Below are 22,985 nucleotides of genomic sequence, written 5' to 3' on the forward strand. Positions count from 1 at the left end.
AGCGCCCGAGTTCGGCCAGACCCGGCATCCTTGGCCTCTGTCTTCAGGTTCTGAGTTCGGAGAGGGTCAGTGCTGTGAGGGGAGATGTTGAGTTACTTAACTCAGTAAATGAGGAAAATCTGCAAAAGTGATTAAACAGCACTGAGTCAGCCCATTTATCAACACTAGTGCTTCAAAGTGTTTTTTTTTCCCTTTGCTTTTTAAATAAATGCAGAAATGACTGCTGGTTTCTTGACTTGTCTACACCATTAATGTTAGATGTGCCCTTAACTTCTACATCCTATTTAAAAAGAAAACAGGTGTTGTAGTTACATTCTTCCTGTATCTTCATATTCAGAATTTTGTTATTATTGGCTGTTCCTTTTAGGTTTCCAGATTTCCTCCAGTCCTTATAAGCACCATTGTAAGGTGATCTCAAACTCAGAAAAAAAGGGATTTAATTCTCAATCAAAGCGATTTCAGTATAACCAGGTGAGTAACAAAAATGTTTGAAGTTCATGTCCTCATAATAAAAAACTAAAAACTAAACACTGAACTGCAACTAAAAATATATTATGGCAAATACGCAAATAAGCCTAGATTACGGTTGTTAAATTTGTTTTGTAATCACAACTCTTAACAGTATGAAGTAAATGGTAAAGCAGTATTACTAATTTAAACCTTGAAATTACTCCACATATATCACCCTTGTCTCCCTACCTCTCATGCACCCACCTTTGTCCCTGGTCCCTTCTCCAGTCTTGAACCCTCATGGACACAAACATATATCTTGCATGTATTATGAAATTCAGGAGCAAATTGAAAGAAATCAGTAGAGTTAACACTTGTATAATGATAGGAGAATATGACCACTTCTATCTTTTGATAGTCTTCACACTGATCCTTCCCTGATTTGTAGGAATTACATTGGTATATCTGTTATCTGGCCAGCAGAGGGAAGCAGAAAGATATGTTAAAACCATACTGTTTTCCCAGCCTGCCCTGTGCACGGCTTCTTTTCAAGTCCAGCCAACACTCAGAGGTGCCATGGGCCTCCTGGGCTTTCTGGATGCACCTTTCAAGCTACATCCTCTGCTGGTGGAAAGAGGATGCCCATGGCCCCCGCTGACTGTTTCCTGTGATCTGGGACTATGTGGTAACACCAGAACTCTGAAAACTAAGTATATTCAGATTTTCTGAAGCTTTGGGTCCCAGGTATGTAAAGTAGGTAAATCTCGGAAGTATTTGGCTTCTTCCCTCTTTCTTCTTTTGCCTTTGGCATCTTCTCTTTCTTCTCCTTCCTTTGATGTCTTCCTCCTTGCTTGTCTCTCCCATCTCAGTGATATCAGGAGCATATTATCTCGGGACTGAATAACAACAATCAAGGACGTAAACGACAGAAGATGAGGGAAAATGATCAAGGTAGAGAAGTTGCTTAAATACCTTTTGTAGGCGCCATCAGTCTGTCTGGTCAGCTTCCAGGAGTTCCAGATGACCTGATGCTAAGTTCTGAGTAAAAGAGAAGAGGCAGAGTCTTAAGGTAGCTTCACAAAGCACTCCCTTCCCTTTGAGAATTTCCTGCTTGAAGGGCAGAGCAGGCAGGAAGCCAAACCACAAGCTATACAAGGGCTTGGCTGATTCTTTCTTAAGCTTTACCCTAGAGAAAAGTTACTGTGCTAGGCAGGGGAGGGGAAGCATTAGGTCGCTTAATACTAGACCTTTTTGCAGTTACTGACTTATTTTCCTCCACCAGTGCTTGATTGTGTTCTCTTCAGCACAAGCCATTTTGGAGCACATTCCTTTAGCAGGGTAGTCAGGGATAAATGAAGTTTACCAGTACACGAAGTTTACCCACCTGTAATGTAGGCAATGTAGAGAGCTTATTTGCTTCTTAGTACCTGACCTGGAATAATTAACAAGTGAGTTGACCCACTTTTGTAACTGTGCCAGTTTACCACTGTATTCACAGAGCCCCACAGGTACCTGAACACTGGAGTTTGGAAGGCATTTCTGGTGGATTTACCACACAGCTAAATCCTCCCTTATATTTACCAGAATATAGTTCAAAGTATTCAAAGGACACAGAGGTGTGCAGTCACTGTAGCAGGAGGTAAATTTCCAAGGGAGTGTGGATGTCTAATCTCCAATTACTTTCAACAACACTGACGTGATGATGTGCATGCCAAACCAGAGCTAGATGCAGTGGATGGGAGAAGGGCTCTGTAGTTGTTTCCATGACACGTGCTGTCCTGAAAGGTGCTAATTAAGAACGTGCTGTCAGAGTAGTAACTCCCCTTTATGGGACAGGGTTGAGCATGGGATTCCATCCAAGCCTCAGCAGGCTGGTCAGCAGGAGCAGCCAAGCCTGGGCAACACCAGGTAACTGAGCTTGCAGATGCAGTTTTTTTTTATCATCTGCTTTGGAAACCCGCTGCACATTTAATAGCTGGTTCTAGCAAATTGGACCAAACTTGCTTCCCTCAGCACAACCATCTTGTCCATGGAGCACAAGTTGGAGAGCCTCAAGTATGTGGCAGAAAGATGAGGTACTGGGGGAAGGAGCTGTCCCATTAGCATTAGTGTGAGCCTATGCCTGTATTTCATTGCCTTTGCCCCAAGAGAGAGGTGATCAATATAGCTTGGTCAACATGTGTGATACTTTTCTTGCTAGAGTGAAAATCCAGGCCCCGGATTCTATAACGTCACTCATCAGTCTCCAGAGATCAACAGCACTTCATTGTCAAAGAAAGGAACTGGATACTTTCCTTCACTGGTAAGAGGAAGCATTTTATTTCAGACTGATTTCCAAAGCTGCTAAAATCACATAGTCCCTTTGCAGTGACTTCAGGGGACTGCGGATCTGGTCTTTAACCTACTCTGTTGCCTGTCTGCAGTGTCTATTTAGGGTTGTACTGGGGATGTTTCTAAAATCCAGCCAAGAAGGAAAATCATTCTTCACTGTCATCAGACAGAGTTATAATTAAAGTGGAAGTCCAACAGCTATTCTAAGCTGCTTTTTCATCTTTTGTTCTCTTTTAAATTCAGTTTCCAATGGGGCTGGACTTTTTTCTGCTTAGTCTCACCCAGAGGTGGTCCTTTTTCATCTTGCATGAACCTTTTCAAACCAAATTGGCAGAGCTGTTGTTAACTAAAAAAATGTAAAGGAGGATACATACACACATGCTTTGTGGACTCATTGAGAGCGTTGTACTAGGCTATCTGAAATTCCTAGCTAAAGTGAATAATTTCAGGATCTGTTCTCTCTAACACAAGACTAAAAAAAAGAAAAAAGTTTCTTTTGCCAGCTGATGAGCATCTGCACCCCCAAAAGAAGAAATCAGCAAAGCTTATTACTTGAAAAAGTCATTCTCATCCCCATTTAATCTCACAGAACTTGCAACTGTGAGTGCTGTATACCAAAGTCTTTGCTATTTTAAAATGCTAGAGGTGATTTGTCCTTAAAAATTACATTTGGTAAATACCAGGCCTCAGTCATTTCACAATTTCTTTTCAGCTCAGCTACTGACAATTTCCTTTCTCCCTCTCTTTCCAGGTTCCACGCACTGCATGCAAGAAAATCTCCAGCTATCCAGCTGTGAATGCGTACAACATCCTATCCTATTTTCAGTCCAGACGAGACTTTAGCGTGGGAAACTCTAGGGTGTTTCAACAACCTGTTTCTAGGAAGACTGAGAAAATCCCTACTCCAGCCCCCAATCAATACCATGTAAGGAGATTTGGAAGGGAAGACAAGGCAGGCAGCAGGGCACAGCTAACATGTAATGCTGGTGAAGTCATGTTTGATGTTCCAGGTGATACTATGAAGTTCCAGAAAACACAGGAACTAGCTGTAACCGAGCTAGTTTGGGTACAGCTCTCAAGGTAGCTGTAACAGCCCAGAGCTTTGCACTAAATACTTATCCTGTTTCTGATGGTTCTGAGGTCTGTTCCACTGCACTCAGTAGCTAAACGAATGAGCATGAACCTAGCTCAGGTATTTCTGCATGATTTGCCATCTCACCTCTGACCATGCTGCAGGTGTATCCCAAGGTGTTGTAAAATGAGCATACATCAGGCAGTAACTTTTCAATACCAAGGCAGGAAAAATACATCCCTGACCCTGCGATGGTGGCAACCTCTGCCCTTCTTGCCACATCACTGGCTTTGATACTGGAAGACCCCACAGCACCCTGTGAGTTTTCATCCTAGAAATCTAGCCTGTGTTGGTTGGCTACAGGGAACTTCTGCCAAGAAGCTCAAGGCAGGTGAATTTTACATCTTTAACAGGTACTGGGTTTTGAGGTTCAACCTCAGAGCTGGGAATCAGGTTTGAGTATGTTCAACTAATGTAATTGGCTGGGCCCTTCCACTTGCTGTGGAGCTGTGCCAGTTTATATCAGTTGAGGACCTAGCCCTCAGGTTCAGTTCCTGAACGTCCTCCTGATTCACCCTTGTGTAAGTCACTTAACTGTTCCATGCCTGATGCTCCCCACCCATGCCACGGTGACCAGGCTTCACTGGAGTGTTGCAAGCCTTAGTCCACAGGAATTCGGAGTGTATTTTGAAATATGGAAGATGATAACGAAACACAAAGTGTTATTAACAATTATCAGATAGTTTATAATAATATGCACACAGCTAATGGACTTTTTTTTTGTCCTTTCAGTGTTGTCTTGCTTTAGCCATATTTACTTTTGGATTTTGTTATTCCTTAGAGAGATTTTTTTTCAGCACAGAATGTCTACATTGCAGCCATTTCCTACTGAACTTTTCCCTTTCAAATCGTATTTTGATGCAAGATACATCCACTGTGATTGAGGCAGAACATGTTGACTCTTCATAACATTTGATGACATTGCATAGCTGTTTAAGGCAGAATGAACATGATACAATTTAATAAGCTTAATAAATTGCTACTCATCAGCTGAGACATGTTAACTGGCTGCATGCATGTTCTTGAAGCAATTCATGCTTTTATAAAGTAAATTGATACAGTTTAAACATCAGCAAAGGTGTTTTAAACAAACATGTCGTGCCTCACAATTTGGGTGTGCAAAGAGCACACGTACAGAGTTACTGAGACTCAGCTGACATGGAGTAATCATGTTCACTCGTACAACCTATACACTAAGACTGTGAACTTTCTTATGATGACTCACTTCAGCTGAGTATCTGCCCCGGCATGTTCTAAGTTGATTAAACTAGTTTGCAGGCCATAATTATTTTCTATATCATAGTATAATGGATTCACATCTTATTATTTTTAACATTGTAAGAATTTGCTTCTGGGAACGGCCTTCTTGAATTAATCACTGACTCATGATTTACTGTAGGAGATACTATCTAACCTACAAGAAGCAGAACAGGAAACTATCTATTTAAAAGATGGCAGTGTCTGATAATTTATGACTATAGACAAAGAGACAACTGAGAAGAAAAAGAAGGCCAGATCCTGCACTCTTTATGCGGCCACTGCTCTTGGGAAAAAAGGAACTTTTGTCTAGGAACTGGAAGATCTGTTTTTAAGGTGGTGACAGATGAAAATTTACAAATATTCTGGGGAAAATGAGTGAGCAACAAGAAAACAATATCCTAAGTTGTCCTCAAAGCTATCTTCAGCTCTGGGACCAATTCTCTCTTTGAGTGTGAGCTCCTTAGGAGCTTAGGATTAAATGTGTTCCTATGTATGTTCTGTACAAGAGCGGCAGTGTGTATCTGGGCAGCGAGTGTGGCAAATAGCTGAGTGCTCCACGAGAGCAGCATGACCTCCTCCCCCAGGGACTTTTGGCACCTCTGTCCAAGTTAAGTAGCTTGGGGACTGCTAGCAGTAGAACTGCAGTGCTGCACACCAAGCTTGGTGCAAGCTGCAGGAGGGCACAACCACTCCAGCATTATCTGCAGGCTTGAATGAACTGAAGTGCAGAGTCTTCAAGTCATGCTTAGTTCAAGGCCACTAGCCCATGCTGCAGTCCCAGCAGTAACAGCCACAGAGACAGCCCTTTTTCACTGCAGCACTTTCCAGGGGCTGTCTTGCAGTTGGTCTTTGGTGTCTTGGCAGTGCCACCTCAAATTCTGGGCTCAGTCAGCAGCTTGATCCAAACAAGACACTTAAACCTGACATCAGAGAAGTCTGGAGATAGCAATTAAAGCCAAAAGCCACATTTTCTGCACAAGTTTCATGTCCTCAGTGTGTGTGTAAATGCAACCTTTACATGCTGGGCTGTCACAAAGAGACCTACCTACAATTGGTAAGCACTCCAATATTTTGGTCCTAATACCGCCTACAGTTGCATCATTAGAATCATTCACGATGGAGACAACTGGATTTTAAATGTGGGTTTTCCTTTGTCAGTAATTACCCACATGTTAGGTCAATTAAAGACATTCACAAGCCCTTTTTCTTTCTTCCGAAACAAACATCTATGGATTTCTGCAAGCAAAGCAGCAATGTTTCTGCCCATGCAGTCTTCGTGTCCCAAACCACAAGAGGATTAAATTTGGAAAAAATTGGAAAATGACCTTCTCCATGTATGTGAGCCTTGAGCTGGAAGAAAGATGTTGCTGGTAATTTTGGTTCTGTTCCGTCAGGGTGCAGAGCACCATTGCACACAAATTCAGGTCACTCAGAGCTTCTTAAGGCATACGAGATTTGAACAGGTGTCAGAACACCAGTGTGCCTCCCTTCCAAGTGCTATGGGTTGACCCCATTGAGTCTCTGCTGAGACAACATTCCAGAAACCATCCTGACAGTTTTGAGTAGCCTTAAGGAATCACTAAAAAACCCTGCAACTCTTGTGTAAATGCCAGAGGCTTCTGGAGAAGCCACATTAGTGTATAATGTACCAAGCTCCACAGTACTCTAGCTGCAAAAGAAGCCTACTCCTGGCCCGTAGCCTGTTGAGGTTTAAGACCCAGAGCATGAGGGCACATATTATCGTGCAAAGTTATATCACGTGTGAGTTCTCCTCCTGTTTGATTCCTTAAAATTGCTAATGTCTCCATTTGTGCCTATGCTCAAGACAAAGTTTGGTGTTGCCTTATCAGTGTCCCTCGAAATAAGCTCTGCCCAGGACAACACTTCTTAAATCCAGAATTGATTTCCCCACACAGTCCTGTTATACCGGTTCTTTTTCCTTCTGTTACATTCACTGACTGTAGCACTCTCATTTCTCAGCACCAGTGTTGCAGCCATGTTTGGTGTTTACATCCCTTTCCTGTATGTTTTGTAGGTCACTACAACATCAGCGATTCCCTCACCAAGGTGTCTCCCAAGGGTATAACGTCTTGCTTCAAGTCAAAGACCTCCCGCCTGACAAGGACAGACAGAATTACTGCAGAGCCCACAATCTATCAGCCACATAAACCCACCAGGGAAGCAAAGAAAACTCCTTTCAAGTAAGTCCAGCTCTGGAAGACATGCCACTTTCATGCGACATCTGAAACGAGGTCAGACAGAGTGATCAGTCAGAGCAGAGTGATCCCACAGTATCCCACTGTATCAGCTGGTCCAATTTGGCCAGTTATTGCCACAGATTTACAGGAACTAGCTCAGAAATGGAAGTGTTACAGGGCATTGCCTTGAAGGGGAGTGTGGGCTGATAACATCCTGGAGCAGTGTATCAGAGGTACCTTTATCATATGATCTCTCAGACATTTACAAACAGTAATTAAATACTGCACCACCCTTATGATGTAGGGGTAAAATCTTACCCCCATGTTACAGAGCAAGAAGCCAGAGCACACATGACCTGGAAAAAGATCCTTCAGCTCTCGTAGCCCAGGCAGGGATTTTAAGCACGAGGCTTTGCTTCTTTTGCATTGCCAGGGCCTAAACTCACCCCCAGAGTAACACTGGGCATAAAGGGTCAAATCCAGGAACCACTGAGCAGGAACAGTGAGGGTTGCTCACAGCAGTACAGCATCTCAGGCAACCTAGGGGGTAAATTGTGGGCATTTTGCTAGCCCCTGCTATGGTGGGAAGTAGAGCTGGAAGGAGGCTTAATAAAACTCTCAAGTACTTCCTTCAAGCCAGAACTGTCATTCCCACGTATCCCATCCTACCACTTGTTTCAAAGGGATTAAAGGCATGAAAGGAAACTCCTTCCCCTTCATATCCTTATAAGAAGGCAAATAAATCTGCCTATCAGCAAATTGTTCAAGTAAATTTATTGTCACCATGCAGTGACTTTGCCTGGCCTAAGATTAAGATCAACAATAAATTCCTGACCATGGAAAAGAATGAGAACATGAGAAGGCCCACAGCTCTCCTTACTCAACAGGTGTACCTACTACATCTCTCAGCAGTTGTATCTTTTAGCAGGGGTTTTGTACAAAGAGTGGGAAGCTGTAGGCTGAGAGGGAAGCAATGCCAAGTGGCATTTGATAAGGACAGAGGGCTAGAGGGAAGGGCAAATTAAATATGAGGAGATAAGATTGCCAGTCTGTACCATGGGAAGACACAAAAACACTTCACACCCAGCTGCTGGGGTTAGAGCCTGCGCCCTCTCCTGTTTCAATCAGTGGGAGAGAATGGGAGGAACTCCCAGTTGGAGTTATTTGGCATTGTTGCTTTGGCTTCAGTGCTGTCTTACTCTGGAGCAGCTGAGCAGCCAGGTCTCTGCAGAAGCTGGACCACTGACAAGTCTTTGTATTTTACAGTAAATAAAGCAGGCTGACTATAGCACTGCAATTGGATTTTTTTTTTTTTTCCCCAAATAATTCCCCAGAGGTTTTGGCTTAGGAGGATTAAGCACTGACCTCTCCAGGGCACCTGACAGAAACAACAGCTTTTATTTCCTGACAAAACTCCACCACTATGGGACAAGCTTCTTAAGCCTCTTCTCTCCTGACAGTCAGAAATTCTGCTTGACACTCTGTGCTCCAGCAATCCCACCTTGTAAAGATCCACCTTTTCCTGGACCTGGGCAGTACAACCTCGTGGATTACAGAGGATCTCCAAAGCAAAACTGCTCAAGTGCTGTGTTTGTCTCAAACACAGAGCAATGGATGAGGAGTGGATCACAGGAAGGGTTCCCTGGACCAGGTAAAAATAAGAATTATTCTGAAGTACTTCTTACTGCTAGAGATGTGAGACCTACAAATGTGACTAAACAGCACCATTGCCCATTCAACAGGAAGGAAACAAAGCACAGGAATTGGAGAGCCCACCTTCAAAGGCATGTAGACACTTGAAGACACACACCGTTTCTGAAAGACACCTTACTCAGTAGTACATGTCACGTAGGATCTTTTGTAAATTGTGACAGTAGGTTTATGATGAGCACCAAGCAGCTAAATCCTTTTGAGATCAGAGCATCGTGTCCCCTGCTACCTTTCACTGGTCTAGTATTGAAAATCTGGGCTAAATTGATCTCTATTGCACAACAGCAACATGGCAGAAGCAGGACTAGAGTCCTGACTACCAGTGCTATAACCAACTTGCTGTTCCATATTTTACAATATTATTTTTTAAAGGCAAGATAGAAAAAATTCATGTTTTCAAAGTAAAGGCCATTAAAATATCACCAGCTGTCAGTGCATTTGACAAACAGGTTCTGTGAGTTACAGTGCGTGTGTAAAACTACCACATAATTCTGGCTGTTGGTGCAACAGATGTTTCACCTGCAATACTCTTCTGTTCAACTGGGAGAGAAGAGCACTTGGAACAAGAGAACAGGAAAGAAACAACATCCTCTTAAGCTAGAGAAAGCCTCCATGCCTCAGCTGGAGAGCAACATTACACAGCACCTCAGCACAGTGTCTTTGGTTTTATAACCCTCCGGCTGTTCTGTCCTCGGCAGGATTTGCCAGAATTTTCCTGATCTAAACTTGAGTAAAACAAGAAAAGAAACATGCCCAGTAGCTTGTAATCAGGAAACGTATGGTGAAGGGTTAGGAGGGACACACCGCCATTGAGGAATGGGTTAAACACACCAGGCTGACTTCCAGCAACATGCATGGGTACAATTGCCACCAGTCTGTCCAGCCAGGACCGGTGGGCCCTGCCTCACCCCTGCCAGCAGTGCTTGCAGTGGGAGTTGTTCCTCAATGGCAAAGGGACGGCTTGCACGAGGAAGCACGCCTGAATTTTGACCCTCTGACATTAGAGCTGATAAGGGAGGCAGATACAGGGACAAATCCTGCTGCAGTCTCCTTCTACAGAGTAGATCTTTCATACACAGGTAGGGAGCTAGTCACGGGGCGAAGGTAGAGCTCAGCTCAGCCTGGGTGGAACGTATCCTGTTGGCTGATTGTTTCTAGGCATGAGTAACATTATTTTTTTCAGTTAAGACTCATACTTCTTGCCCTGTTTATGTCTTCTAACATTCTAAAGTTCTTCTAGGTGGTTACCAAGGGTCTGGAAAAGCAGTCAATAGCAATACTGCTGTTATTTCTAACATATGAACTTTCCCAGATACAGAATTTGTACCAGACACAGAGTGCAAGAGAACATGCTCGTTGCATTAGTCTGTCCAGCGCCCTTGAGGCGGCACAAACTGGGGTAATGGGCTTTACTGGAGCTCCATCCAGATCATATCCCAGACTTGCAAGGTACTGTGTCAACATGCCAGCTCCCTGAGAGCCATTCTGCTGACTAAGCTAGGACAAGGTCCCCAGCCAGAGTAAATTAGCCTGTCTCAGTTAAAGGTACAGAGCTAGGCCAGTTTATTTATGCTGAAAATCTGGCCCAAAATTACTAAGGATGGTTACCAAGTTAATTAAAGAGGAAGGGAATGGAGTACAAATACCTTCTGCAGATGGTGAAGAAATGCCGTCATTTTCATCAGTCCTTCATGCCAAATTGATTAGAAACCTATGCAATACCATGTTAGTGCATGAAAAGGACAAGGATACACCATCATCGCATAACCATGCAGTCTTCTTTCTGTTGTTAGGAAAAAAAAGAAAACACACACACAAAAAAAACCAACCAAACAAAACAACAACGACAACAAAAAACACATACAGATCTCCTTTCTGGCCCAGTCTGAAAAGTGGGGAAGAAAATGCCATAGAATCAAAACTCCATGTCATGAGATTAGAGGTGACTTAAGCCTTTGCCCACAAGAACACATGATACGTACAGAAATATTCAGCACTAGACCACAAGGAATAAAACTAGAGGAAGGTAAAATACTTCAGAACTAAATCAGCTGGTAGCTGATAAAAAGCAACAACTTTAATAAACGCTGGTTATTCACCAGTTGTTGATGCCTGGGCTCCTTTGGAGCCAGTGTCTCAGTGTTTCAGGAAATATGGGTAATCCCTTACATAGGAGTCACAGTTAAATTTACAGTCAAGACAACCTTCAACATACAAAAGCTACCCCAAAGTCTATGTACACCAAATGTTAGCACAAAACTCTAATTCTATGGCCAGAGACACTTTACAGAAGATACCAGGACATTCACACAGGCTGAGGATTTTAGTAACTTTGTCATAAATCAGAAATTTTATACAAATCCAATGAATTTTTCAGGGAAAATGTGAAAAAGCAGAGTGTAGGGGACCCCTCAGTGACTTTGTTAAAGCTTTCCACATTGTGAAACAGATGCAAACAGTTTCAGTTTCCTGTCTTTGATCCTTTCCAATATCCAACACGGTGCCAGGGAATCTCCAAACGTGATGCGTGGGTGTTTTAACAAAACACAGGATGCTGTTTTTCCCTTCGTAGTGATGGAGAATCACACCACACACCAAGATCCTCAGCTGCTTGGTTGATGATGCAAGGAATGAATAAGCATGAATAAAGACATAGAAACCGGGTGTTATTTGTACAGCTGAACAGCAGAGCCCTCCACCCAGCACTGTGGATACCAGAGCTCTTGCAAAATTCAGCTCACACACTGCTCACGCTGCTATGTTTCTCTCTCTCTCTTTTTTTTTTTTTTCCTTAATGCATATCTGTCTTTGCAAGTGCTTATTCACCCAGAGCACTTGGGAAGTATTCCTTCATCTACAACTATGATCAGAAGGGGTCCCAGTGCTGTGAGCAGCAGAACCCAGACACCAGAGTAAAGCTCCTCAAACAGGACTTCTTTCAAACTCTGCAAAGTACATGCTAACTCACAGTGAGCGGTACTGTCCTCAGCCTGCCGTGGTTGGCTGGCTGATAGTTCAGCAGCTAATTGGTGATACTTGGTGCTGTATAATGGAAGATATTAGCTAAAGTTGACGTAAAAGCTTCCAATTTCCTTTGCGTTGAATAATTACTACAATTATTGGGAGTTGCAGAAAAACTCCTCTTGGTGCTATCATCTGATAAACGAAAAAATAGGTGGTGGAAACTCGCCATGCCCATAGGAGACATTGCCCTGGCTGGAGTGTCCTTTCTTATCAGGGTTAAAATATGTGAAAAGGGCAGTGCAGGCAAATCCTACACCTCTGCTGTGTGCTTGCTCAGGGGATGGACACTTGGGTTTGCCAGCACCAGGCCTTGGTGCAGCTGAAGCACAGTGCCTGCACAGAACACAGAGCCCAGCGTGGGTGTGCATGCATGTGTGCACAGACACTCTTTGCTGCACACCTGCCAGGTACATTTTACAAGCCAGTCAAGAGTCAGCACAAACCAGCTGCTGACTGTCCAGAGCAGATACTGCTCCAGAGGAAGCTTCTCTCATTTGTCAGTGTAAGGCCTTTGCAAAACACAAGTGGGTTCATACTTTCACACGACCTTTGTTCACTCAGAGGTGAATCGCCTTCATCACTCGTATCTTAATCTTCAAAAGGAACTGGTGGGCTCCGGGCAAAGAGTCAAGAATGCTTTCACATATTTGGGAGCTCTGCTTTACGCAACCTCTACAGCAACTCGCCTTTGCTGGAAGGGATGAACGATACTAAGCCAGTCAGCAAAACACCCACCCTCAGCAGTGGTGGCAGGGGGCGGTGACTGTACCTGCGCTGACGTTGGCATGAATCAACCAGCATTTCCCCGCACATGGTGGAGTTACTGTGATTTAAAACCCAACAAATTCAGGCTAACCCAGAACCTGCACAGGAAGAATTACCCGGTTCTTTGCCGCCTTCTGAGGAACACAAAGGGAAGTCATTTGAATGGTGCAGACAAGCTTAGCGCCAGCCAGGGCAGTTCTCACACTGCAAAACTTAGGACAGTTTTGTCTCTAGGGGTGTTGTATGCTCCCTCTCCCACAAGCAGCAGTAAACCTGTGTTCTTCCCTTAGCAGGCAGCACTTGTCCATCGGGCAGGCAGAGCCCATCCGCCCTCCCCAGGACCAGCCCTGCACAGACAGCAGCGGCAGGGTGCCCAGCACCAGGAGTCCTGCTGCAGAAATCCCCCTGAGAAGAGCGGAGCCGAGTCCCCGGGCCTGCCTGATGTGTCAGGATGATGAGGGCACCTGCCGGTTTCACAGCCATCTTTTCTAAGCACTAGGGAGCTCTTGGTGTGCCTGTTTTTAACTTGAGCTGAAATTCTGCTATAGCAAGACCCAGAAATTCTGCTATAGCAAGGCCCAGACCTGCAGAACTAATACTGAATCAGAGAAATCCTGTTGAAGGAGTTTATGATATGAAGATGAAGGAGTATAGAGTGCCAGGAGAGATCGTCAAAGGTTGATAAGCCTTCAAACTTATCTGAGTCTCATCTAAGAGGCCCTCCTCATAATGATAACAACAATTAAGTAATCAAAAATTCACCAACCTGACATATTTCAACATTTCAAAAACCCCTTCCCAGTGGGAGCAGAGCTTTTCTCTCTTCTCTGGTTATAGGACTCACATTCATTTCACTTTGATATAGACAGGAAAAGCAGAGGATTGAAGCAGACAAAGAAGGAGAAAAGTCCACAGATTTCAGTCATCAGAGGATTAATGGGAAAATGGAGGACTCCCCCTTGCTATACATATATATTTATATATATATTTATATTCATATATATTATTTTTATATATTTATATATATATTATATATAATATATTATATTTAAATATATATATATAATATATATATATTTAAACGAAAAAGCAGCTGCAGACAATTTTTAGCACAGGAGACAGAGGGGTGGAAGCTTGGTGTTTGAGAGGTAGCAGGTGAGAGGAATTTGGGCAGCCAGTGTAGCACAGGTGGAGGAAGGTACACAACCGGCTGTCTGGTAACACTGCCTTGCCCAAAAGATGGAGGCTGCGCTGCTCCTCCTATGAGCAGAATTAAAAAGGGCCTTTCTTTTTGACTTGCTTAAAATTTCAGCAGATCTGTGGAAGGTAACCCCTCTGAGCGTTTATCCCTCCATCAAAGGGATGTGCCCAGAACTGCTCAGTCACCTCCGCCCGCCCGCAGCACCGTGACGGCATGTCTGCAGCAGCCGGCACGGAGCTGGGAGGAAAGCCCAGCTGCGGGTCTGTGTGCCTGACGGGAGCTGTTGCTGCAGACGTACACAGACGGGCAGCATTTGCTGCCTCACACCCCTTTATGAAGAGGCAGTTTAGACTGACAAACTTCTTGAGCTGTTAAAGAGCATGTGATGCAAAACAACCCCAAGTCCTTTCTGTGCCTCCAAGGTCACCTCTCTGCCCTGGCTCCTGCCCAGCCCTTCCTGAAGGCCTTCCCAACACAGACCTCGGGAGCTGGGTGAAAACAGTTCACTTTCTGTCTTTGAACCTTTATTTTTATGGAATATCCAAAACAACAAAACCAACAACACAGTTACAAAAGGAGTTCACGGAGAAATGTGAAGCAGCCTGTGTTTGAAATGCTCTGTGTCACCGTACTGAGTCAAATATAAAACAATGCATATTTATACATATATAAAATATAAAAGGAACAATACATCAGAAATGTATAAACAAGGGCTATGGAGGCCTTTGTGGTATTTACAATCAGAGACACAGCAGGGTGGGGGGCGTGGGAGCAGGCAGTGTCCGTTCAACAGTGAGTTTTAAATGCATCTGTGAAAGTCTCTGTGGACAGAGGTCAGAGCTGGGCTCAGCCCTACTGGAAATGGTTTGAAGGTTCTGCATGACTGATGGTTTGGGAGAAAGCCAAAGCCTATGGTTGGATCAGTCATGGGCTAAGGCAAACAGTGAGCAGAGGCAGTCCCCTGCCGCTGCCTGGGTTCTGACAGCCATGTTAGTGTAGCTGCACGTTCCCAGCTGTAAAACAGAAGGTCAGGCCCATTGCCAGAAGGGAATAAAATAAAATAAAATAAAAAATAATAATAATAATAAATTCAGTAGAGAGAAGTTCCATGTTCACATCAGTAACAGATCTTCCAAGCAGTCTCTGGCCAGGCACCATGAGGCCGAGTCCCTCCCCAGAGGCAGTGTATTCAAGTAAAGGCAACAAATTGAGGCACTAGGCTGAGCTCTGTTGGGTCAAACTTGCCATCTTTGAGAGAAGTCCCAGTAAGTGCTGCCTGCGGCTCTTTATAGCTCCTTGAGGATGACCTGGATCTTGTCTTCTGCCTCCACCAAGTCCAAGAGAAAAGCCATATGGTTGCTGTAGTGCTGGATGATGTTGTTGTCCATGTTCACCAGGATCCTACAGGAGAGTGAGGATGTCTGGGTCAGATACGGCACGTTGAAAAGCCTTGTTGGAATTTGAGTACTGCGTGCTCAGGGTCCCCACAAAGCCTTGTGGCATGGGGCGGCCCTCCCTGAAATTTCTCCACACAAAGTTTGTGTTAAAAAAATCACCCACACCATCCCCTCACTGCTCAGTCAGCGCTGCGTTTCCGCAGCCGCGCTCCTCACCACCCGCCGGCCAGGAGGCTCGGCCGCCACTGGGCTGCTCCCGGCATCACGGCCCCACAGCGTCCGCCTCTCCTGGTCTGGCAAGCTCAGGGTATTGAAGCTCCAATACAACACAAAGAAACATCCTGCAGTGCTTTTTGCAATTCTACCCACAACATGCCTAGGCCCAGTGTTTGCTACACAGGCAAATTAATCTGGATTACAGGAGGGCGTGAATTTGGAGCAGAACTGCTCACTCCTCACTTCTTGCCTGGGTGCTTTTAGGGATGCATTATTCTGAACAAGCTGAGACTGCTTTGGAAGCAGATGTAAGTGGTTTGGAATAGGATGCCCTTCTGTTCCAGGACAACCTCCCATGCAGACATGCCCTCAGCATTGCCTGGGAGCCCTTTCCGCCAGGAACACACGCAGAGAGCGTGTGGAGCCAGCTGGGCCAGCCGCTGGCAAGTTCCTCCCTGTGCTCTGGGGCACACCTCCAACCCTGCTGCAGATTGCGCAGCTTCTCCGATCTAGACTCAATTACAAGGAGAGATGGGGAGAAGGAAATATTTCAACAGCTGATTTAAACCTGGGGCTGCAGTTCTGTGCCAGGCAAGAGCCCCTCATTATTGTAATGGAAGTAACGGGGCAGTTTTGCATCACCCCACTGTTTTCCCATAAATCAGATGTGAAATTTGTAATTGTTTGGAGGAAACAAAGAGAACAAATTATCTTTCTTTGCAGAAAGCAAATCCCCTCCAGGTTCCTGCTGGGGTCATTAATGGAGCAATAGCATTAATTGTGTAATGCTCCAGAAGCCAAGATTAAAAACAAGAAAAATGAAAGACCGAGCATCTAACAGTTTAACCAGCACAAACGTGGGGCCCTGGTGACTCTCCGGGGGTTGCAGCAGCTGGCTGCTCCCCTTCCACCACCGCGTGCAGTGGAAGGCTCAGAGCCCTGGCACGGTGCACCTCGCGTGTGAGGGGGTGCGGGTGGGAGCTCTGCCCTCGCGCCACACGCCCACCCGTGTGGCGTCTCTCACCCACAAAGGCAGCTGGCTGAGACAAGGGGGAGGCAACTGCACGTTGCTGCCACTGTACCTGATACCGCACTGCCGAACCCCAAGCACGCAACGTGCCAGTGATGGGGTCCTGCTCCTTCACCCCCACAGGAGCCTCTCTTTTCCCTTGGGCCCCAGGAGTCTGGCCTCCGATGGGTGCCTGCAGAGAGGGACAGTGGATACCCAAGGGTGGCTCATCACTAAACGCCTTGCAACAGAGCAGCTCCAGCCATCTCTGGCTTAGCGCAGGAAGCCAGAGAAGTCACCTGTGCCTCTTGCTACTGTGCTTCCATCAGATTTCCAAACCACAGAAGATTCAAGGGAGTATTGATTACAAATCTGAGCCCTGTATTGTTTCTTTCAGCCAAGACCTCAACAAGATACTAAATCACTCATTATTGCTCTTGAGTAATCCTGAGATTAAGTTCATCTGAATGAGGACATCACACTAAGAAAGCCCAGGCTGATAGTAGGTCCTCACCTACTGTCAACCCAGGTAGTACCACTGAGATTCACTAGTTTAAATCAGATGAAGATCTGTCCCTCAAGCTGTAATTACCAAGGGTTTAGGGTGGAGCAACAGGATAAAATCACTCAAGGGAAAATTAAATCTGGGGGAGCAGGAAGCAGTATCTGACCCTGCAATCCAGTAGACTGGAGAAAAGTTTGTATTTCCCCCACACTTCAGCAATCCATGGCATCAGGTCCAGCTTTCATTAAACTGTCAAAATATGTTTTGGATCTAATTCCCAGGTGTTGCCTTTTCTTTTCATGAGATACTTCATTGCTTCTCCATTCTGTGGAAGAGATGGAAAAGACACCTGCTTGTTTTCCCTCCCGATCATCATTAAACCACATTCACTACTTATCAGATCAAATAATGACCAAAACCAAAGCAAAACAAAGTAAGGGCGGCCTCTCCCCAGAAGCAGTGCCATTTCCTGGTCCACCTGCAAACTCATCAGTGTTTGGATCTCTCTTGCAGTGCTGTGGCTCACAGTCAGCTGGTTCAGAAACCTGATGACAGTCTGATGACCTGTAATGGCCACATCACAAGCCACCACCACAGCTGACACACCTGAGCTTTGGCTCAGTCCTGAAGTTGGAGACTAATAACAAACTGACCACCTTGTCACTCGCAGTCGTTCTTTGAAACCAGACTCGAAGCACAGTCTGTGGGGAGGTGTATTGGACAACCCCTCTCTTGGGGCTGTCAGTGCTGATCTTTGTCTTTTCCATTTCTAGGGATATCGGATGAGCAGCATCTGACAGTACAAAGGGACCTGAGTTCAGGAGCAGGTGCAAGAGGCTTAAAATTCAGACCATGAACCCTCCTGAACTCAGAAAGGTTGCTTGATGTTGGATTTACAGGTGAGGGGACTGTAATGGTTTCCCACTTCAGTGACACCACATCACAGCATGGAGGAGAAACTCAGGGTGGGGGGGGGGGGCACGCTAGTGAGAATGTGGGACTGCACAATGCAGGACCTGTCATCAGCCTTGCTTTTCTGCTCATCTCTCCCCATGCTCAGAATTTGGACCAAGGCCAGCAACAACAATGAGTTCATCTCCCAGGCTGTCATTGATGCTTGCAAAGCCTGATTGTATCACACTCGTTCTGCAAGAAGAACTCTGGATTTAGCTTTATGAAAATAAGCTTGGGAATTTATGAGTCTTTCCCTTTCCATCAGCTGAAGGGAAAATTTTCTGCCAGAGATAGGCATGACCCAGAAGTAGTTCATCAGTCCAGAAAACATTTCTGAAAGTAGCACTTTGCTCCACATCAAGACTGCTGCCCTCCACAGAAGACTCAACAACTGGTCCTCAGCTCGTGCAAACCAGTACCGCTCCCCCTCAGCCATGGGGGAGATCCACATGGATCAGTCAATAATAAAGACCACATTGGAAACACTCGAGAAGCCATTTCACATTTACTGCACACCTCATTTGTCCGCTCCCTGCAGAGCTACACCTGTCTCTTAGCAGCACATGGCAGGTCTCTCAAGCAGGACCTGCATTTCTGTACTTGGCTGCACAAGAGCCACCTGTGCCCAGGAGGGTCTGACCCACCTCCCAAAGTCAATGTGAAGTTTCCTACTGACCCCCCTGGTCTGGGAATGGGATGGTAAAGCTGGGAAGAGACAATCCTTTCAGGTTGCCCCTTGTCTCTACTGGGGCTGCCCATGCTTTTATTTAGCTCTAAGATCTCTTTCTGAGCCAGGGACGCTTAGGCATTTGGTTTGGAGAAGCAAAGATTTATACGTCTCGGATGGCAGTAAGATAAGTTCTCTAAAACCTCAGGCTTTCAGAATGAGACATAAGGGATCACCCATTAAACTACCCAAACAATTCCTCCTTCATCCAACTTCCTTTCCTTGGGAGACTTTACACTCCAAACAAATACAATACAAACAAGCACTATCCCAAATCTTTAAAGCCCTGAAAGATCTGAGTTTTATATGCTCCAAATAGCACAGACCCCACATGGCTTTACTTTTTATTATCTTGTTAAAATGCTATTTCAGCCTATGGTAGGGTACCAAAGAGAATGGGGTTTTAGAGGCACAGCATAAAAGCAGATGAGAGATTAGCTTACCCTCTTTTGCATTTTTTGTAGACTTTATAAATGCTTTCTTCAGGCAGCCCATATTTTTCTGAAATCTGTGAGAGAAAACAGGGCAATTCTTTGTACTTGTAAACTGAAATTCCTATGATAAAAATCAAAGATAACACTGAGCCAGGGCTATTCAGCAGCAAAGGATTCCCCCTCATTTTTACTCAAGAAAAAAGTCTGAAGCGATGATCTGAACATGACAATTTGATCACGTTCATGTCTTGTAATGAGCAGATAGGCAGGCTTCAGTTTGGTCTTGGTTCTCTTTCTGATGGCTACTTACAGGCCATGAACCTTGGGGAATAATCTTTGTTTTCGTTCTTTCATTCCCTGGCCTATTTGGGACTGCTGGGCATAGAGAACACTGAGCTTTTTGTTATATGATGCATCTGAAGGTGAAAGAAAGTGCTACAGAAAGCGTTTGTGTCTGCTGTGGATGCATCTGACTGAAGCTATTGCCTAGGTTTTATCTGATCTGCGATGCTTTCCTGCAGAGCTCTCCTAGGCAAGTACGGTTACAGTTTTAGGAAGTTTGGGTGGAAGGGGAGTTTTGTAGCCTTTTCACAAGCATTTTCTGTAGAGATTTTTGACTCTCTGTGGTGAGGGATGGGGGAGGGAGAAGATGGCAAAGAATCCTCTGAATCTTCTGTGCTGACATTTTTCAAACTCTGTTTTTAAAAGTTTGTAAAACCAACAGAGCCTAAAGTGCAGTCATAAAGCCATCCCAGATCTGGGAGATTTATTGTTTGTTTCCTTCCCAGTAATCCCCAAAGAAAGGTAGGTTATCAGGGACGCTGCTGATAATCATCACAGAAATATGCCTATGTGCTCCTCAAACACAACACAGGGAATTCCAGCACAAAGCCAGAACTGGCTTCAGACTGCACAGTTACAGCTAGAGAATGGAAAGGGTGTTTTACAATGGAAAATATGAATGTGCTGTCACAAGAGGAGACTTATATTATGATCTGAAGAAAACATCTCCCCATAAAGTGTGTTTTTCCCCTCTGCAGCACTAACAACACATAGCCCAAGCCAGGAGCTGTGTATAGAATTCACCTGTACTCACAATTTCCATTTCCATTCTCAGAAGAAAGTAGGCACCAGATATAAGCAGTCTTATATCCAGTTTCCTATATGTCAAGTACCAGCACCCTACTATCTGAAGTGTGTTCATGTGCCACAGTTTTTGGAAAATACTTACAGCTGTTCTGAGGCCCTGGAGATCTGGTGTCTTCAACATGAGAGCATCAAACACTTCCTCTGACTCCCTCCGCACATACAACAACACTGAAACAGATAAAGCATAGCACTGAATCAGTGCTCTTTACAGCATGTTTTCAGAGTTATGTGGTCTCATATAATTCAAGATCAAGAGTTACTTTAATCAAATGAAACACAACATTCAAGAACAGTTCCCATCCCAAGGCTTACCTCTCTGAGGATCTTCTTCCTTGGTTTGCTTTGGAGGTATCGGGTCAAACTCATCTGTGAATGAGGTACCAGTCCGTTTTAAGGGCAGCCTAAGCAAAAGGAACACAGTACTCTCAGGAGAACAGAACAATAGTAGCAAACAAAACAATTCCAGCAATTCTACTTTTGATTGAACAACTGACTATTCCAGCAAACATCCCGCAATTAAATATTGGTTCTGTAATTATGGCAGCAGAGTATCTACCACAGCTGCACCTTCCTGCCTAATGTATAGAGGGAGGTCAGTGAATGTAGGCAGTGGTTTTGGTATCACATCATAAAAAAAAGCCTTTTGCACCTTCATGTTCTTGTTCTCTATTGATATAACTAGACAGTGGATCAAGCCTAGGGTAAATATCTGGTTCTCCCCACTCTAAACACATTACAAGTGTGATTTCTACTTCATTCTAGTTTCTTTTACAGCAGTAACTGCTTCTGGTTATGTGAACCCTTCAGCAATAGTTGTGATCTTTTTCTTTTTTTGTCTTTCAAACTTTGTCTCTATAAGAACAGCAGGACAGTCAGAGACCAGACTCATGTTGGAGTGTGACACTGACAGGGGAAGAAGCGTACCTGTGTTTCTGCATTCCTTTAGTCCATTCTAAGCCAAGGTTTAACACATATTTTAACACTCAAGGGCTTCAGGGAGACACTCTGCTCTGCCATTTTACGCCTATAGATATTGTGCTGCCTATAGATATTAAGCCACCATAACATGCCCAAAGAAATAAAGCAGCTGTTGGACAGGAAAGGCAAACTGCAGCAAAATTACCTGTTAGCAGAGTTGGGAACAGCAGGAGGGAGCACCTTGAAATGGAAAGGAAACATTGATCTTTTAGCATACACAGTATCACTGGTGAGGGACAACATGGTGACTTTTTAATATGATTCCCTTCCTCCCAATCCATCTGTTTTCCCTTGAGATGGCAATTAAACATCTATGTGTGTTTCTTAGACTAAATAAAAACTGATATAAAGACCTATGTAGGTTCTTCTCCTCTGTCTAGAACACACCTGAACATGTATCTAGCTACACCAAAAAGCAGATCAAATCTCATCACCTTCTTGGGATCAAGGACCAGCTGTTTCTTGGTCAGTTCTTTTATTGCAAACCAAATTCTTCTAGTCCCTTTTTTTGATGTGATACATCAGTACAGCAGCCACTGCAATGGGATGCTAAAGTATTGTCACAGATGGCTTTTCCCCCAGTTTTGATAAACTGAGACATTGTTTCTTGAGGAAATATTGATGAGCTCTGAAGAAGGCTGAGTCTAGGATTTCTCAGGCTCAAAGGCAGATAGATGGGCAGAGGAGAAGTGAGAGATGTCCCACACATGCAGGGACTGATACGGTTGCGTTTTTCAATAGTTCATTTTCTGCCAATATTTTTCCCACTACTCCAGTCTTCTGTGGAAGTTCCAGATAATACATGTAAATCACAGGAATAAAATCTGGCTGGAAGGTACCTGGAAAGGCTATCTTGCCTATCACTCCTGTATGACTATCCAGACCACTCTTGACAGCTATGTCTTCAAGTTCACCACATTTCCAATAAAGAGCTGTGGTTTGATTTATTTATTTATTTATTTATTTTTTACAAAACACAAGTCATGTCTGGGGGACTGACCAGTTTGGAAATGATGGGGGCGACTGGTTGATGAGGGCAACAGGTTGGTTGTTTTTTGAAGGGACTTACCGTGCCACACCTCTGCTGGTTTGAAAAATGGACATTGGGGATAAACAGGACTGGCTGGGTTTCAAGGTCAGTCTCTGGCCTCAGGAATGTGATTTCATTCCCTCTGAAGCCAGACAGCAAACAGCCTTTCAGACCTACAAATGGAAAGTCCAGTTCATCTCTGTTCAGATGGCCATTTAACAGGCAACTATATGCAGAGTGGGGAAAATGCCCGCCCAAGGTCTCCCAGCAGAAATATTAGAAATATCTCCCATCTGTAGATGGGACCAAGCAGACCTTCAGGGTTGGCCCACTGCTGTCTCCCCTAGGAAGGCTCCCTGCCAAGACCCCATGACAATTCAGAAATGTTGGTTAGTATTGATAAGAGGCTTTGAGAGGCTTGGTAGGAGGAGGCCAGGCGGGGACCTGACTGACAAGTTGTTTCTGAATGGTGCTGATTTCATCAGGCCTGGCAATACCCAGGGCCGGATCTCATG

General features: G+C 44.6%; 2 protein-coding genes across 10 annotated transcripts in view; one reads left to right on the plus strand and one right to left on the minus strand.

Moving 5' to 3' along the window:
* The first annotated feature begins 65 nt into the window (after window positions 1–65).
* On the plus strand, window positions 66–14,555 carry STPG1 (sperm tail PG-rich repeat containing 1). Of its 5 annotated transcripts, none has more exons than XM_080566958.1 (6): window positions 66–471; window positions 1,320–1,401; window positions 2,651–2,752; window positions 3,533–3,791; window positions 7,209–7,374; window positions 8,832–13,152. In XM_080566958.1, the coding sequence occupies exons 2-6, from the start codon at window positions 1,393–1,395 to the stop codon at window positions 9,169–9,171; spliced, it is 876 nt and encodes a 291-aa protein (XP_080423084.1). In that variant the 5' UTR covers window positions 66–471; window positions 1,320–1,392; the 3' UTR covers window positions 9,172–13,152. The 5 variants fall into 5 exon arrangements, with proteins under 5 accessions (XP_080423084.1, XP_080423085.1, XP_080423086.1 ...); XM_080566959.1 differs by lacking the exon at window positions 66–471 and adding an exon at window positions 13,161–14,555 and having other exon boundaries at window positions 478–1,401; window positions 8,832–9,022; XM_080566960.1 differs by lacking the exon at window positions 66–471 and adding an exon at window positions 13,164–14,555 and having other exon boundaries at window positions 478–1,401; window positions 8,832–9,022.
* A 133-nt stretch (window positions 14,556–14,688) lies between these two features.
* GRHL3 (grainyhead like transcription factor 3) overlaps window positions 14,689–22,985 on the minus strand; it is a 39,213-nt gene continuing 30,916 nt past the window's right edge. For all 5 annotated transcript variants that reach the window (XM_080566941.1, XM_080566942.1, XM_080566943.1 and 2 more), the window contains exons 11-16: window positions 22,510–22,643; window positions 21,586–21,620; window positions 20,775–20,863; window positions 20,545–20,630; window positions 19,323–19,387; window positions 14,689–15,472 (exon numbers count right to left, since the gene is read on the minus strand). In XM_080566941.1, the coding sequence (XP_080423067.1) occupies window positions 15,358–15,472; window positions 19,323–19,387; window positions 20,545–20,630; window positions 20,775–20,863; window positions 21,586–21,620; window positions 22,510–22,643 (524 nt within the window). In that variant the 3' untranslated portion in view covers window positions 14,689–15,357. The remainder of the gene's footprint in view (window positions 15,473–19,322; window positions 19,388–20,544; window positions 20,631–20,774; window positions 20,864–21,585; window positions 21,621–22,509; window positions 22,644–22,985) is intronic.

Source organism: Anser brachyrhynchus (assembly GCF_964034855.1).
Source record: "Anser brachyrhynchus genome assembly, chromosome: 24".
Taxonomy (NCBI): domain Eukaryota; kingdom Metazoa; phylum Chordata; class Aves; order Anseriformes; family Anatidae; genus Anser; species Anser brachyrhynchus.

Excerpts from the sequence above, each read along its gene's own strand:
- STPG1 (XM_080566958.1), top strand. Across the intron at positions 3,792-7,208 it reads AGTCATGTTTGATGTTCCAG|GTCACTACAACATCAGCGAT; the intron begins GTGATACTATGA and ends TATGTTTTGTAG. Across the intron at positions 7,375-8,831 it reads GCAAAGAAAACTCCTTTCAA|TCAGAAATTCTGCTTGACAC; the intron begins GTAAGTCCAGCT and ends CTCTCCTGACAG.